Here is a 17818-nt window from a genome sequence, read left to right as displayed (position 1 = left end):
AATAGATGAATGGTTAAAGAAGATGTGGTAAATATTTACAATGGAATATTATTCAGCCATAAAAAAGAATGAAATATTGCCATTTGTGACAACATTGATGGACCTAGAGGGTATTATGCTAAGTGAAAGAAGTTAAACACATACTGTATGATTTCACTTATATGTGGAATCTAGAAAGCAAAACAAGTGAACAGACATAACAAAACAGAAACAGAGTCCTAGAGAACAAACAGGTGGTTGCCAAAGGGGAAAGGGATGGGAGGAGGAAAGAAATAGGTGAGGGATGTTGAGGTACAAACTTCCATTTGCAAAATAAATGAGTCATGGTTATGAACATAACTATGTACATCTTTGTATGGTGACATCATAACTAGGGTTATCATGGTTGATCACTTTGAAATGTAAAAAGTAAAAACAGAAGGAGACTTAAACCAATGGAAAATAATACTATGTTTTTAATATGGAGGCTCAAGATCATTAAAATGTTAGTTTTTCATAAATTAGTTAATAAATGCAGTAGGATTTCAATAAAATAATACCAGAGTTTGGTTCACTTGTATGTATGTAACTGTGCTGAGTATGTGTGTGTGTTGGGGAGGGGTGTAAGTTAAATAAGCTGCTTCTAAAATTTATATGAAAAATTTAAACAGGCAAAACACCTAAAAATATTCTGAAGAAGAATAATGGCAGGTAACTATCTGTATTAGATAATAAAACATTTTAAAAAATCTGTGATAATTAATGTTGTTGACACATTAAATAAATGCAACAGAATAAAAATTCTACATTATTTCCATATTTCACATTGTTTCAGAGGACTTTCATTTGCCCCAGGGAAGGGTAAGCCCAAAAGAATCCAGAAAAAAAAGGTCCGTTGAATTTCAAAAAGACTTTTTTTAACTCATAACTAAAACATTTGTCTTAAAAGATGAAATAGTTTTTAACTTTAGCAAACTTTTCTAGAGAGGAAAGCTACATTTAGTTTACAAAGAATCATTTTGAATATTAAAAGTCTAAGCACTAAAAGTACTTTGTATGTGAAATGTATAATGTAAACTACTACAGAGTTAGGAATAATTTAGGTTTTTCTGCCAAAATAAAATAAAGGTATCCAGCTTTGTGGAGAAGATAACACTGGAGTTAGTTGGATATTGGGGAAGGCCCACTCTTAGATCTACCAGCAGATACCAGGTTTACCCTGCTGTAAGGAAGGATGGGTGGTAACTGATAAAGCAGAAGGGATATGTCCCTCACTTCCCAGCCTCAGAAAACACGTGAAGCCTGGTGGAGCAGAAACAGTTGAGTGATACATCCAAGTGGATGTCTTGGTGACACCCCACTGTGTCTTATTTACTCCATTATAGGGTCAAGGGTGCAACTGAATGTCCAATTGCCCTCAAGCAGTGGTTGAGAGAGGGCCAGTAGACCTAGAGTAGTCACAAGGAAGATGAAGTGCAGGAACCACATTGATTAAAGAGCATGATAAGACCAGAGTCATCACAATAGATAACAAGGATGACCACGGAAGTCATGTATTTACATAGAAATCCAACATAGACAGGTGGAAGTGACCATGGATCAAGTTCCTCTTCCTCCATGCTAAGAAAACTAGAAGGCTTTGTTACCAACCCAGGGTTCTTGGACTCCTTAATCAATAGAAATTGATAAGAGGTCAAACTAGAAATTCACGCAAGGCTTTATTGGGACTTGTGTTGTGGCACAAGGGAGTGAAAGCAAGTAGCAGGTTCCCTTGCTCGCTCCTGAGTGGGGGTGAGCTGGTCCCTTAAATGGGGTGAGGGTAGGGGTGGACCCTTGGGTCAAGCCAGAGGAGTGGCTTAGGTGGTCTGCACACCTCCTTGGTGGTGCTTTGTGCAGGGATCATGTGCAGTACCCTGCTTTTGCTTGACACCTCAGAAGTGGAAGTTGGGATTTTGGTTGTTTTGTATCTTTTTTTTTTATGAATTTATTTTTATTTATATTATTTATTTTTGGCTGCGTTGGGTCTTCATTGCTGTGCACGGACTTTCTCTAGTTGCAGCAAGGGGCAACTCTTCATTGCGGTGCGCTGGCTTCTCATTTTGGTGGCTTCTCTTGTTGCAGAGCACGGGCTCTAGGTGCGTGGGCTTCAGTAGTTGTGGCACATGGGCTCAGTAGTTGTGGCTCACGGGCTCTAGAGCACAGGCTCAGTAGTTGTAGCGCATGGGCTTATTTGCTCCGCAGCATGTGGGATCTTCCCAGACCAGAGCTTGAACCCGTATCACCTGCTTTAGCAGGCAGATTCTTAACCACTGCGCCACCAGGGAGTCCCTATATGTTTCTTACGAATGTCCTGAGCTAAGTGCCCCTAGGCGAAGCTTTATGGCCAAGACTTTGGAAAACATTGATTAAATTCTCATTAAACTATATTGAGGAGCATGAAGAGAATTATTCCTCTTTTCTGAGGTGGGTCAGGGTAAAACATTTGGTGCCCTGTCTTTACTCTAAGAGGGTTGCTATGACCAGAGAAGGCTGTGCAGGGGTAAGGGCTACTACGTCCTCAGCCTTGAGGGAAATACACACATTTTTATTATGATTTATAAGGCATTTAAAAAGTGTATTATCTGTTCCACTAGTACCTATGAGGATTTCAGAATCAGACAACTCAGCTCTGCCCCTTGCTCTGTGTGTGACCTTTCCATATCTTTGTTTCCTCATCTGTAAGGTGGGGATACTAATACTATTTGGTTGCTGGGAGGATTAAATGAGATGCCACATACTGACACATAGTAAACAATTAAGACCTTTCAGCCATTAGTATTTTAGATGAAGAATCTAAGTCTTAGACAGGTTAAGTGGCTTATCCTTGTGAGTAAAAAGGGTAATATTGGATCTAGGACAACTGGGGCCACATTCTTTAAACTCCGCACTCATGCAAGACTGCTTTCTTGATCCCACCGGCACATTCTGAATAGCTGTGGGCAGAGAGAGAGGTCTGAACTGGGGGAGGAGCCTGTGAATGTGGCTTGTGTGCAAGGTTGGCAAGCAGACAGACACACTGAGTGGGTGGACAGGTGGCCAACTCTGCCATGAATGGCTGGGGGAGGAAACAGGCAGTTGGTTAGGCTCACCAACGAGCTCTCAGATGAAGAGAGCAGGTAGATTTTCCCAGCAGTCCCTCTGGAATACCTCAGGGGAGTTGCTGACTGGACATGCTATGCTGAAGGGCATGACCTGGCTGCATTCCCCTGTCCCTGGATCCTTGGTCATCTGGAAAAGCCCTCCACATATACACCAAGTCTACTGTGGGCAGGAGTCCCCTTGGAATGACTCTTGTTTCCCCCCAGTGGTTGCAGAGGGAAGAATGTCAGAGCACAGGTAATACCTTGCAGGGCCAGCACCCTGGTTCTTTTGTCCCTGAGCCTACCTGAGGCATGGACACAAGATCGATTAATGAAAAGGCTCAGTGGTCTATCCTGTTTCCAATCTCAAGTGGTTAGTTGAGCTTACTTAATCAGCCCTTTGTTCCTTTTGATAACAGAATAACGATGCTTTATCTTTCCAGAGAAAGATCAGTCAGAAGATCTAGGTTTAGGTGCTAACTCTACCATCTATAAGCTGAAGAAACTTGAGGAGGGTACTTACATGCTATGAGCTTAAACTTCCTAATTTGTGAAATGAAGATGATGACATTTATCTGATAAGACCATTGTGAGGATCAAAAGAGATCATACAGTTGAAAGCGCTTTGCCAATAATAAAGTGCTCTATGACTTATCATTTTCCCAGACTTCACAGTCTAGGTCTTAGTCAGAGAACTGACTCCCCTGGCCCTCTGACCTGCTATGGGATTCACAGTACATTTCATGAAATGTGGCCCTTTATTACACCCTGCTTTTCATTATTGAGCACATGTTTCATGTCTTATCCTTATAACATGTTGACGGAGAGCAGCATGTTATATCTATTCCCAATTTTCTACAGCATAGGTGATTGATAAATTGATAAATAGATAAATAGATTGATAAATTCTTATTGATGGTGTAGAACCACCCCACCATTGGTAGAGCATGGACTTGGGAGTCAGGACCTGCCACCTGCACTCCCTCACCCGGCCAGCCTTTCAGGTTGGTGCCACGGCAGGAGGGGAGAGGAAGGATCATAACTTGAGACCTGGGCTCTGGGTCTGGCTCCATCGTTTCTCATTGGTTTCCTCAACTCTGAACTGAGCATAATGCCACCCTGGTCATTATGAACAGTAACCACGCACTGAATGCACATGGGAGGCTTTTACAAACTATAGAGAAAATATAAAGTGTTGTTCCCAAGGTGAAGACCATGGCTATGGAAGAAGAGCAATTGGTCCAGGTGGGGACTGAGCCCATATCGTTAATGTGGCACACTAGCCGCCACAAGGGCACTCACCTGAGGAACCGAGGCTGCATCTGGACCACGGGATGAAGGTCTGAGAGCCATTGCTGATGGGGTTGCTCACGGTGCAGACGTAGATGTTGTTGGCATCCTGAGGGCCAAGGGTGAGATACAGGAGGTGGGAGTTCTTGGTGGGGCTCAGCAGGGGGGTGCCCGCCTCCTCACTCCAGTTGTAAGCTACATGGTCCCCCTTCTCCACCATGCAGGCCAGCATCAGGCTACAGTTCCCGTTCTCCTGGCTGGAATTCAACACCTTAATTTCCGGAGTGGAGACCTGCTCTGTCAGGAGGAGGAGGAAGGCAGCCATCACTGGAATGAATCCTCTGGAATGCTGCCTTAACCTTCTTGTTAGAAGAAAATGCAACCTAATAGCATCTTTCCCCCCGCCCCAACCCCGTGGATCTGTAGTGTGATTTATTTCTGTGGGGACCTACTGCTTTGCACCATCCCTCTCTCATATGCCCCTCCCCCATACTTCTTTCCAGGATCACCTTGAGATAAAATAGAGAAGAAAAAATTGTCTTTTAGTTCCCCCCAACCAGTACTGTTAGGGCTCCCCTTGCCTTTCTGTTGTTCCTCATCTAGGTTGCTCTCCTGTATTCTACCTGTGGAGTTTGCTGTCAGCTAACTCCCCCATGGGTTTTAACTGTTCTTGGCTAAATTATTACCTTCCAGATCGAAAAGAATGACTTTTTACTGGTGAGATTTCATCTATACTCTGTGTGTGTGTGTGTGTGTGTGTGTGTGTGTGTGTGTGTGTTATAGCAAGTGCTTTAGGGTGTCTGAAATTGGGATAGCCACAGGCCTCACCAACTTATCTCACTCTAATGCTGTGAAATAGACAGAGTAAAAGGGAAAGTCTTATTTCTTCAGCACATACTATAGGACAGGCATAATGCTAGAATTTCACATTTGTAATATTTTTTAATCTTTTCAACAACTTTCTCAACAATTATGAACCTAGTTATAATTATTCCCATTTTATAAATGAGGAAACTGAGACCCAGAGAGGTAGAGTGTCTTACATAATGCCACTCAGCTTCTAAGAGCCAAACTGAGATCTGAAACTACGTCTTTCTGACTCCAAGATCCAGACTCTTTCTTTGACTTGAGAAGAACACCATGGTTGCAGGAACCATATTTTCTAAGGTAAGAATTTGATCATAAAAGACAAGATGTGACAAAGGCAGTGAACTGTTGTAGAAAATGCATGTGTAATCTTTGTGCTCATGGCAGCCTTGCCCCGGGAACACTATTGGAATGATCAGGACACCCTGATACCTGGTGGAGGGCTGTGGGAATTCTGCATACACCGTTTTGAGGGAAGGGAATGCTAGGGCCAGGGGAAGGGCAGGGAGGGTATTTCTGTCTCTCTTGTCGGTACCTGAGGATTTTAAAGAAATGTTGGCTGTTTGGGGCTCCTGTCCCATCCTCAGAGATAAGAAACTCACTGTTGAAGAAGCAGGGTAGCCCACATGGCTGCCAGGATCCCTGGGAATTCAAGGGAGCCTTGGGACTTAAGAGACAAACTCTGGGTGTGTTCAAGAGGGGCTGGCAGTTAAAGCGGCTCAAAAATGCACTGGCCTTAGATTTAGGTGGACCTATGTTCTAGTTTAAGTTCTGCAACTAAGCAATTTTATAATCAGAGCAATTTGTTTAAATGAGAAAAATATGCCTCTTCCACCAGGTAGATGCAATCCTCTGTCAGGATGCGGGGCTTGGTGAGTGATGTGTGGGCTGAATTTCAGCCCTCCTTCTCCCAGGACTCCTACTGCAGCGAACCCACCTACGCAGATGTGAGTGGGAACGTGCAAACCACTTATCTCTAGATTTCAGTGTCCTCATCTATGAAAGTGAGATTGAGCTTGATCAGTGGTATTCAAAATTTTTTTAATTAAAAAAACACCTTTTTTCAAATAAAATCTTATTTGTAAATTGAGACTCTTGGGGCTCCAGGCCCTCTTGTCAACAGGCAGAGGGGCTGTAGGCAAGAGGGCCTGGAGCCCCAAGAAAATGGGGTTAAAGGTAACTTGTGCTAATCAGCTATCACTAACGTGCAATTTGGATGAAAAAAAGATTTGTGAACTTCTAAAACTTCTTCCTGAAGGACGGTTTGCCCCTGGACTGAGATGTCTTTCAAGTTGCTTCCAACTCTGAATACCCTTTGCTTCTGAGAGAGGCCTAAATTCCTAGGCAAGGAACTATCTCGTCCCTCCAGTGGGGACTGGGGAAGCCGCTGTCATTACCATAGAGCTTCAGCTGCAGGCAAAAGTGCTGGACTGAAATGTTTTCCTCCAGGCTCATAAAGTACCAGCCCTCGTCCTCCTTCCTGCTTTTCAGGATCCTCAGGCTCAGGTTTTCTGGATGAAACTCATAGCCATTCTCCAGATGGCGTGGAGAGTCACCTTTCCGCAGATCCAGAGACACTATTTTCTTCTTGGTGGTGTCTCCGGGTGATTCTGCCATTGTGACAAGGATGTGAATACTCTTATTCATGCTCTTACTTATCCCGTCAGATGTCGGGGGCAGCAGCACACTGCTTCCCAGCTGCCCAAGGATCATCACTGGGCAATTCGTTGAGCCCTCACCTGCAGGAGGAAGGAGAACGAAGTCCCTTATTATGGGAACCTTTGAGACTCACATCCTGTCTGTGGATCAGGAATAATAGACTGGATGGTCTCCCTCTTCCTCTTGGCCAATCCCTGGGGTTGCCAGGTCCTTAGTAGTTTATAAGGACTGTCATGAGGATCCCACTATATTCTCAGTATTTCCCACTATATTCTCAGTATTCAAAAATTGCAGTGGAAATCTTAAAATCACTTATGATAGAGCTGTATAGACTAATTAGCACTCTGGGTTTCTTTGATCTAGGAGGGAATTCTATCAACTCAGATTTACAGTTAAGGCACCTAAGGCATAGAGAAGTTAAATGACTTGCCTAAAGTCATATAACTAGTAACTGGATTAACTCCTCAGCCAGACTTCCCATCACCATTGGATATATAGCATGAAGAATGAGAGTAACTGAAACTAATTCTGAGCTTGTGAGCCCAAGAAACCAAGGTTAAGAAGCATCATTTCAGATGAGGAGGAAAGAGAAAAGTCTGAGGGATGTGGAGTCCAGGAGGAGATGAGCCTCATATTCAAACTGGGGAATCCTAACTCCCCAAAAAGCTAAGATATTTAACAATGTCAAGGGTGGGAAATTATTTTACTTCTCTTTTTCAAAAAAGCTGAGGCAACAACAACCAAAAAAAAAAAAAAAACCCACAACCTCAGTTGATGACCCTGCTTCTCATTTCACTGAAAAAGGAGAAGAAACGAAAGAGGACTTCCATTTGTTTCTACCACCAAGTCAACCTACCTACTTGGATGGATGGTCTCTGCTCCCAGATAAGGCTAACCTCTTCCTTCATGGAGCACTCACTCACTTCAAGGCTTTGCTTATGCAACTTCCCCCACCCCTTGTGTCATCAACTTTGTTATTGTTATGGTATGTTGTGGGTTATTTTTACTAACACACAACATACCAACATGTAATTTCCCTCATCTTAAAAACCCCTCCCCTGGTGCCAGGTCCATCCCCAGACACCTCCCCATTTCTCTGTTTTCTTTTATCCCAAAGTCCCTTAATGTGTGTTTATACCTTCTGTCCCCATTTCCTGACTTATTTTTCCTTGTACCCACTCCAGACAGGCCTTCTTCTTACTACTCATTGGAACTACTCTTGTCAAGGTCACCGTATATTCCATGATACTAAGTCACTTCTCCATCTTCATCCTTGCTTTCTCATCTTGCTTTCACTTGGCATTGTTCGTATTCCCCGTTCGAAACACTGCCTTCATTTAGCCTGGGGAACAACACACTCTCCTGGTTTTCTTCCTATTTCACTGGCTGCCCTTTCTCAGTCTCCTTGCCTGAACCTTTCTGCTCTTAAAGACTGGAGCATCCCAGGACTCAGTACTCAGACCTCTTCTCTTTCTCAGCCACACTTATCTAGTTGCATAGTTTTACATGTTTCTGGAATGCTTACAGAGATATATCTCTTACCCAAACCCTTTACAGTACTCCAAATTGCCTACACTGGTTGGTATTGGTATTTGGAGGTCTAAAGGGCATCTCAAACTTAGCAAATGAACTCTTGATTCTATAGCCCCTTCTGCAAACATTACAATTCCTAGGTCAAAACACTGGAATCATCTTTGACTCCTTTCTTTCTCTGATACTCCACATTCAATCTATCAGCAATCCTGTTGACTCTGCCCTAAAAATATATCTGGCATCTCAGGACTTTCAACCACCATCATCACCAGCCTGGTCCTGCCATTGTCTTCCAACTAATCTCCCTGCATCCATGCAACGGACAGTGTAACCTTTTAGAACTATATCAGATTTTGTCTCTCTCCTGCTTTTAATCTTCCAGGGCTTTCTAAGCACCCATAGAATAAAATCCATAGTCCCTGTTATTGCTTCAAAGACTGAATAACCCAATCCCTGGTACCTCTCCAACTCCTTCTCCTGTCCTCAGTGCACTATGGCCACACTGGCTCCGGCTGGTCTGTAACTCATCCAGAACATTCTCATCTCAGAGCTTTTGCATTTGCTGTTCTCTCTCTCTCTTTCTGGCAATCTCTTCCCGTACATATCTGAAGAGCTCATTCCCTCATTTTATTTTAGATTTCTGCTCAAAAAATCATCTTCTCTGAGAGACCTGCTCTGACTACCCTACCTATCCTATCCTATCCCTTCTTGTTGTGCTTATCACTGTCTGATGTTATACTGTACATATTATTCATTTTATTTTTTAACACTAGAATGCCAGCTTCTCAAGAGGAAGAATTTGATCTTGTTCACTGTTTTGTCCCTAGGACTCACAATTGTGGTTGGCACATAGTAGGCTTTAAATAAATATCTGTTCAATTTATGAATGCTGAAAGCCATGTTACCTGACTAAAACCTCTCTTATTTAGCTCTGCCCAATATGTGACTGAACTTAATAATTGAACTTAACCATAAGCTAATGTTTGTAAAAGAAGGAGCCCATGAGTCAGAGAGAGCACAAATTGTTCTAGTTGATAAGAAAGTCAGAAGAGTACGATAAAACTGTCTGCCTAAGTAGTGCAGCCATCTAGAAAAGACACAATAACTCGTGGTTAAGATGGATGTTGGAAATTTGGGCAAACTGATTCAGATGTTCTTGATACCAACATGCTCTGAGATCCTGTAAAGGGCCCAGCTGATATCAGACTAGAGATTCAGAGGTTGGGAAAAAAGAAAAATCAGGATTTGAGTGGTGGACACATAGTATTTTTTTTCTTTTTCCATGCCATGTAGCTTGTAGGATCTTAGTGCCCCAAACAGGTATTGAACTCTGGGCCCCGGTAACGAAAGCCCTGAGTTCTAACCACTGGACTGCCAGAGAATTCCTGACACTTATAATTATTAAGGAATAGTGAGAAAGGCAATTAGGCATTTGCTCTTTTACATATTGCCAATACATCAACTCTTGAAACAGAGTGCTCTCCCTTGTTGCTCAATTGATTCCATAAGGCCTGCTGTTCATGGTGCTGGCGTTGCTGTTTTTATAAAGATAAACTGCAGGGCATGTTGGAATTCCTTCCAGCCACACTTATGGATGCCTGACTGTCCAGATAATGTGGTAGGTACAGTACCCAAGAGAGTAACCTCTTGGATCCTGAACTTAAACTTCTACCAATAAAGGGATGACAGAAAACTAGAACCATCCATGCAAGGAGAAACATCATGTGGTACATAGACCCCCTGAAATTGTGTACAAAAGCGGTAGAAATAAGCATATGTACATTTTTCTGGGAGCATAGCCATAAATGTCATCTCTCAAAGGAGTCTGGGCTTCAAATCAAGGTTGAGAATTGCCATCATACTGTTGATTTTTTTGGATCCATTTTAATATAGAGAAAAAAGAAATGGAAATTATACCCATTCATAGACCATAAGTCTCCACCCTGCCATGTCTCCTGTGTGCCCCTTCTGTCCCTGTAACCCAACAAACTCTTTACACCATGGCTGTTTTCAGAACTTGGAATTGGAAGGGAGTCGGGGGAAGAGGAAATAGAGGATGGGGCAGAAAGTAGTCAAAAAAAAAAATCAAAGAAAAAAATTTTTGAAAAAAGAAAAGAAGAGGGAAAGAAAGAGAGGGCAGATGAGAAGAAAAGGCTGAGTGGTTTAGGCAGACTCAGTCATGGGGAGTGGAATCAAAACTTCATCAGGAAGAGACCCTCACACGTTACAACCCACATAAAGAATGATGATGTAACAACTAAGCGTGTGCGTGGTCAGGTCTGCAGGGGGTACGTGAACTCATTGTCACCTAAGCAAGGGTGGAAAAATAAGTGGGGACTTTAAAGTGGTTCATAAAACACTTCAAGTAGAGTCCCAGCTCCTGAAACATCCTACTGCTTGATGAGTGTTTTCCAGCAGGTCTGTGATTCAGTCAGCCCCTGGTTACTAAGAGAGTCTGGAGGAAACATTTGTAGCTGTTAACACCAACTCACTTTCCTTCCAGGGCAATTCTACTTAGAAAGTAGAGTGAGTCACACAGGCCCGTGGATATTTTCCTGAAATCAGTAGCATTTAGCCAAACTTTTCACACAATGGGATTCTACCTAATGATAACATTTTTTTGGCCCAGCCCTGTTACTGGGCATCTTGCTACAACATTTCTTTCAGGTAGGACTCAGAGCCTTCACAGTTCTTATGGGAAATCTAGGCTTACAAAGAAAAGATAATGTGTCTTTAATAAGTCTCATTTTTAAACAGAAGTCCTACCAGCTGTCCTCCTAGTCCCATTCCTTGACGCTGCTGGGTCTTTCTATCTTAGAATATTTGCACTCACTGTTCCCCAGCCTGAAAGCCTGTCACTGCTCTTTATTTGCCAGGTTAACTCCTTCTGTCCTTCAGGCCTCTGTCCTTGACCCTCGGCTTAGATTCGGTTTCTCTGCCATATGCTTCCAGTTCACTTTGCGTCTCTCCTTTCATATCACTCAACACATTTTTAACTCTTGTTCAATGCTTGTCATCCTTATTCAGTTATAAGTTTCCAAGAGTAGGGACTGTGTCTGTTTTGTTCACTGCTATAACCTTAATACCCACCTGGGACATGGTAGGAACTCAATAAATCCTTTTTGCCCGAGAGAATGAAAAAACTGAATAAGATGAATGAATGAATGAACAAATGACAAAACAGAGTCTAATTTCTTCTCTCTCCAAAATCTGAATGTACTCTCCTTTATCTGTATAACATCCATAAGAGTTGTTTATGTAGGGAGATGAAGGGGACCCTTATCCCTCTTTGCCAGGTGAGGAGCTAGAAGTGCCTTAGCTATGAAACCTCTGCTTCAGGTGCAGTAGGCCACTTACAGTTCCCCCTGAAAACTCACAGCACTTTACCTCTGCATCTGTGCCTTCCTCTAGAGTACTCTTTTCAAATTATATAAAAATCCAACCTACCTGATGTATACATTTAAAAGGACATGCAAGAAACTGGTAACAGTAGGGAGGGGTATAGAAGGGAGATTTGTCTCCATTCTGTACCCTTTTACACTGTGGAAGTTTTATAGACATACATGTGATACTCTTCCAATAAACAAACTAGTTAACAAAAAATTAAATGAAAGCTACATGATGAAAGATATTTCTATCCACTTTTCAAATTCCAGATCAAATACCTCCATATGCCTTGCACTCCCTTCTTTGGTTTTGTCAACCTCTCTCACCTTTTGAAAATTCCTATACTTCATTTCAGTTCAATTAAAATCAACTCATATCCTTCAATTATAGACAGCATATTCTAATTTTTACCATGGGACCTGGAAACAAATTTTAGGATTCTCCTCCTCCCTAAACATAAGCTTTTCTAGTTTCATTCATTCAGGCCTCGGGAGTCAGGCTGGGTGATTAAAGAGAAATTGCTAACTGCTCTGTGACTCTTTTTCCTCTTTTATAAAATCATAATGTAACAATAACTACACATATCTCATAGGGTTGGTATGATAATTAAATGAATAATACACACAAAGCACTTACAACAGTGCTTGGTATACAGCAAGGATGCTGTACATACTATTATTATTCATTCAACAAACATTCATGGAAGGGCTCTCACAGATACTGTGTCAAGTGCTAGGCAGAGGCTGTGGTTGTTCATTTTACTTCCCCCACACCTCACATAGTGCTAGCCACATCGTGTGTCCTTAGTAGACCATTGTTGAATGGCATTGTTCAAGGGCAATCTATGGATAAAACCAAATAGCATTGAGGTTCTGATTTCCAGTCCAACACTGGAGACAGTGAAGATAGTGGCATTATATCACAGTATTAAAGCTTTTGAGAGATGGAAGTGCCTAGATCTGCATCTTGGGGTACAATGGGCCAGTGAACAACAAGGTTGGGCCAAATCTAGGATGCCCCCACTTGTCCCTCACCTCTCCCCTCATGTGTGTGAAGGATGTGAGGAGGACCTGAATGAAGGAATAAAAAATCCCACTGGGGTAGATTCATCAGTTGTAAGAGATGCACCACTCTGGTGGGGGATGTTGTTAATGGGGGGGGGGCTGTGCATGTGTGGAGGTAGTTGGAAATCTCTGTACCTTCTGCTCACTTTTGCTGTGAACCCAAAACAGCTCTAAAAAACTGAAGTCTATTAAAAAATGTATCATTGGGGGAAATGGAAAATTCACTTTACTTGGGGGAGGGACATGTGGACTTCTTGATTTTTACAGTTTTGACTGGGAATTGGAAGTCAAGCTGAGTAGAGATGGGAAAGGGAGTAGGTACTGATTTTACAAGAATGGGGCTTCTTGGTTGGGTGAATCTGTCATGAATGACCTGTCCCATTTGCAAAGCATTTCCTTCTGGGTTTTATTGGGGTTTCACAAAAGGGTGCATATTTTTAAATAAAAACACTAAAATTTTTGTACGTATTTCAGAGAAGACAAAGGCAAGGAAGGGAGACACTACTGATTGGGTAGCCATGCCTGTGGGGCTGGGCTGTTTCTCACTGACCAGTGACCTCCAAAGCTTTCCGTGCAGCAGCTGTCAGCAGAACCTGAAATGCCAGGGCCAGACTGGCCAGGAGGCAAGCCAGCACAGAGATAGAAAAGTCCAGCTCACTGTTCAAACCCATCACGCCTGATAGTCACTAAGAAGAATTCCAAAAATGGTGGAGTCACAAATGGGATGCACCCAGGAAAGTTTGACTCTCCCTGTGATGGCTTAAAGTGGTTTCGTTTGGCTTTCTGAACCCTCAGTGCAATTATTGCTCTCTGAGACCTTGGGTAGCAAGAGCCATGGGTCTGCCTGATTCTGAGGAAAAGTGGGGCCAAGGAAGGCCTATTCATCTGGGAATCTGGCAAAAGACAGATCCCAAGTGCAGCCCCTCTGACAATCCTAGCATATCTCTGGGCTTCTCCTGGAAAAGTCCATAATGGATTTGTGGTCTTGAAAACCCCAAGAACAGAACATCCGGAGCCTCAGGACGTCCCCCCTTCCTTAATGCTGCTTCTACTCCAGACTGCTTCCCACAGTCCCAAGGCATTTAAGCAGAAAGGAGATTCTCACCCACTCCACAGTAAGCCCAAAGTCTGCCCCTTGCTTGGCTTTTTCTTTCTCAAACACCTTTTCTCATAGCTCAGCTATTACTAAACAGAGAATACCAGCAAACCAGAAAGACAGGAGTAGAGCCCAGCTCCAAACACTTTGTCTTGTGTCTGGCCCTACACTGGAGCTGCCCTGACCCTGAGCATTTCTGATTTGCATTTCTCACTTACTGTAACCAGCCCTGGGCTCCAAAAATCCTGGCCTCTCCCCCTCTTGCTGCCTTGGAGCCTTCTCTTCCAGGAAAGTAGCCACCATTATGACAACACTGTGGCCACTATCTGTTCTCAACTAGTGCCTGGGGTTTTCACTTCTACCCTCTCTTCGCACCTTACAGTTATAGTTTCTTTGTATTCTGTTGCTGGAGGAGAGTTTTGTCCAGGTGCAAGCACTGCAACAAAGGGTCCCAGGTCCCAGGTCCAGCCTGTCTCACCTGCACCAGAACTTGATTCACCCAGAGGATAATGGGAAAGAAAGGGCAGGAGCAAGACCTTGAATTTCATTGTTTACTCATAAAATGACTTAATTACTAAATTACCCCAGTTTACATGAAAAGGACTAGATGACTTTTTTCTGTCAGGCAGATTGGGAGCTCAGAATTACAAAGTAGACTGAACTGCAGAACCGTTTTAAAGTTAGATTTTTATGTGCTTGCATGCATAGCCTATAAAATGTACGATCATTTTAGAGATTTTGATATTTTTATATTTCAAAAATATTTTATAATGAGGATACTGTGTACTCAGGTGTATCTTATGTATCTTTTTTTTTTTTTTTTTTTTTTTTTACGGTATGTGGGCCTCTCACTGTTGTGGCCTCTCCCGTTGCAGAGCACAGGCTCCGGACGCGCAGGCTCAGCGGCCATGGCTCACGGGCCCAGCCGCTCTGCGGCATGTGGGATCTTCCCGGACCGGGGCACGAACCTGTGTCCCCTGCATCGGCAGGCGGACTCTCAACCACTGCGCCACCAGGGAAGCCCTCTTATGTATCTTTTAATAAATAGATCAGTATAATAATTTTTATTTGCTCAGTAATTATCAATTTTGATCATTATAGTTTGATTCAACACCTATCTTATGTCACAAATTGAGTCTAAAGTTCACCCTGATTCTTTTTTATATTTTTAAGGTGAGAAGCAGTAAATTGCCTTTTATTATTCCATTTCTAACTCAGTTGCTTTAATTTTATGGAAGTTTTCATGTCAAGATCCTTTACTGTCAACTCTTTTCAGATTTTCAGGACTAATGGAATTACCTAATTTATCAGAAAGGTGTTATGCTGACTCTTTTCATATTTCTGTTTAATTCTCTTTCTTTGCCTTTGTGACTTACTTAGCTTATAAAGGGCAGGAGAGGACCCAACCTGAAGGACCTTTTCTAAACTCTCTTTGGCTCCTCCTGACCCTCCCCTTGTACTTCTGGCTTCTCTTGCTCTCCTACCACAGGAAGCTCCAATTTGGATCTGCTTCTAACTTTTCTTTCTTTTCGGCCAATTTCACAGCATTCTTTCAGCAGTTTGCTCCCTGAGCTGTTAGTCTTCATTTCCTCTGAGCCTGCTGTGCATCCTGTCCATGAGGGAGACCCTTCTCTCAGCCCCGCAAGGACTTCTTTATGTGGCTCATCTCTAGCCAGAAGAAGCGAAGCATCAGACCAAGTCATGTGTGTCACATGCCCGTCATATGCAGTTAGGAGTTCTCTCCAATTAACTCTCTCACTTCCCACCCCATGGTTCCCTTTCCTTTGAAGTCCCACATGTTTGAAAATATTCTCTCTAGAAGGATTTTAGCTCACTGCAAACCCATTTCCTAAAAGATATCTATATTTGTGCTTTGCTTATCTTATTAAAGCACAAGGCACTTAGATTTCTACGCAATATCCTCCCTAGTGACCACTTGTTCAAGCATCCAATTTATGTTAAAAGAGGATTCAGTGGAGTGGCGATTTTAATGTAGTTTATACCACATTAAAAAGTGGACTGGTCACTTTAAATTTAAGCTTGAGATAAACACTAGATCACATTCTGACCTTGTAATTATCTACTGGAATACGGCCAATAGGTGTCTTTGAGTGACTTTTACTTTTATTTACGTTAACAAAAGGTTGAGGAAGTGAAAATCAATTATTAGAGGCTAGACCCCGGCTCCACTTTTGCCCTGGCCGTGATGTATGAGACTTCACTAATCATTTGAAATCTTGCTTCTGTAACTTTACCTATATAGGCTTCCTCCTGGAAGGCATGCATACCTGTTTGGGTAGGGATTTCATCTTAGGAAAGGGATTTCCTACCCACCACTCTCCACAGAGCATCCTGGACTTCTTTGTTTCTTAGACTACACACAACAGGGTTTAGTAAAGGTGTGATGACAGTGTAGGTCACTGAGATCATCCTTGGTGTTCTCTGACTTGGGCTTGGGGTAGGGAGTGGAGGCACAGCCGTAGAGGACAATGACCACAGTGAGGTAGGAGGCACAGATGGCAAAGGTCTTCTTCCGGCCCTCAGCTGAGGCGATCTTGAGAATGGTGGAAATAATGAGGATGTAGGAGATGAAGAGGAAGGTTGCAGGGCCTGTAATGACCAAGAGCCTGATAATTAAGGTCAGGATATCATTGATGATTGTGGTAGCACAGGCCAGGTCCAACACAGGTTGAACGTCGCAGAAAAAATGCTCAATCCGTGCAGTCTGAAAATGGCCACAGCCTGAACCAGTGAGAGTGAGAACCCCGTGGCACAGACTGAGGATGCCAGCCTGGCGCAGACCCTCCAGTTCATGATGATCGGTTAATAAAGTGGCAGATGGCCGCAGAGCAAGCATACCCCCTTATTGCCAATAGGAGGCAGTTGGCGATGGCAAAGCCAAGGAAGAAAAAAAGCTGAGTCCCACAGCCCTCCAGGGAAGTGGATTGGCTCAGACCTACAAGGCTGGAAAACATGCGAGGGATGATGACCAGAGAGTAGAAAGTGTCTGATAGGAGAGGACACTTAGAAAGAAGTACATGGGGGTGTGGAGGTAATGGTCAATGCGGATTACAGTCACAGTGATGAAATTGCCAGCCAGAGTTAGAATATACAGGGTAAGAAATGCCACAAAGAGTGTGAGCTGATGTTCTTGGAAGTTGGAGAAACCTTGGAAATAAACTCTCTTACCTCTGTGTGGTTGGCTGTCCTCACTGAAGATCTCAGGTCTGAAAGACAAAGTCAGCACCATCTCTTTGGACCAGAGGCTACCCTGCCCTCTGGTGAGCACACTGTCCAGAGCAAAGATTGAACACCACAAAGACCCAGTTCAAAACTTCATGAATTACCTGCCCTTTCCAGGGACACGGCAGACTAGGTCCTAGAACTGGAATTAAAGATACAGAGATTTTGAGCAACACTATTTAAAAGTTTGAGGTAAAGCATTCTTTTCAAGTATTCCTGGGTCATGTAAAAAATGACAACCTATGTATGGCCCATGAAATTGGTCTCAAATTTTTCTTAAAACTGGATTTTCTCAAAATGTAGACCACAGTCTCAGGCCACAGTGTAATTAAGCTAGAAATTGTCACAAAAAGGAACTTGAAAAATTACAAATAGTTGATAATCTAACCAATAGTTCAAAGAGGAGCTAATAAGGGAAGTTAGAAAATATTTAGAATTAGAGAATAATAAAAGAATCATGTACCAAAACATGTACGATGCATTTGGAACATCATTAGAGGAAAGTTTGTAGTTTAAAATGCTTGTCTGTTACAATTCTTTTTAAAGGCTGAAAATTAATGAGTAGAGCATCCATCCTAAGA

At 42.8% G+C, this 17818-nt stretch overlaps 1 protein-coding gene and 1 pseudogene across 1 annotated transcript; both read right to left on the bottom strand.

Annotated features, from left to right (window-relative positions):
* Positions 1 to 2811: 2811 nt before the first annotated feature.
* On the bottom strand, positions 2812 to 13569 carry LOC136139950 (signaling lymphocytic activation molecule-like). The gene is made up of 4 exons (XM_065898222.1): positions 13449 to 13569; positions 6653 to 6994; positions 4401 to 4685; positions 2812 to 2951 (listed from the first exon to the last, which is right to left on the bottom strand). The coding sequence occupies exons 1-4, from the start codon at positions 13567 to 13569 to the stop codon at positions 2812 to 2814; spliced, it is 888 nt and encodes a 295-aa protein (XP_065754294.1).
* Positions 13570 to 16304: 2735 nt separating this feature from the next.
* On the bottom strand, positions 16305 to 17244 carry LOC136139790 (olfactory receptor 10J1-like; annotated as a pseudogene).
* Positions 17245 to 17818: the final 574 nt, after the last annotated feature.

Source organism: Phocoena phocoena, chromosome 1, assembly GCF_963924675.1.
Source record: "Phocoena phocoena chromosome 1, mPhoPho1.1, whole genome shotgun sequence".
In the NCBI taxonomy this organism is placed as follows: domain Eukaryota; kingdom Metazoa; phylum Chordata; class Mammalia; order Artiodactyla; family Phocoenidae; genus Phocoena; species Phocoena phocoena.
This window is presented reverse-complemented; position numbering and strand designations above follow the sequence as displayed.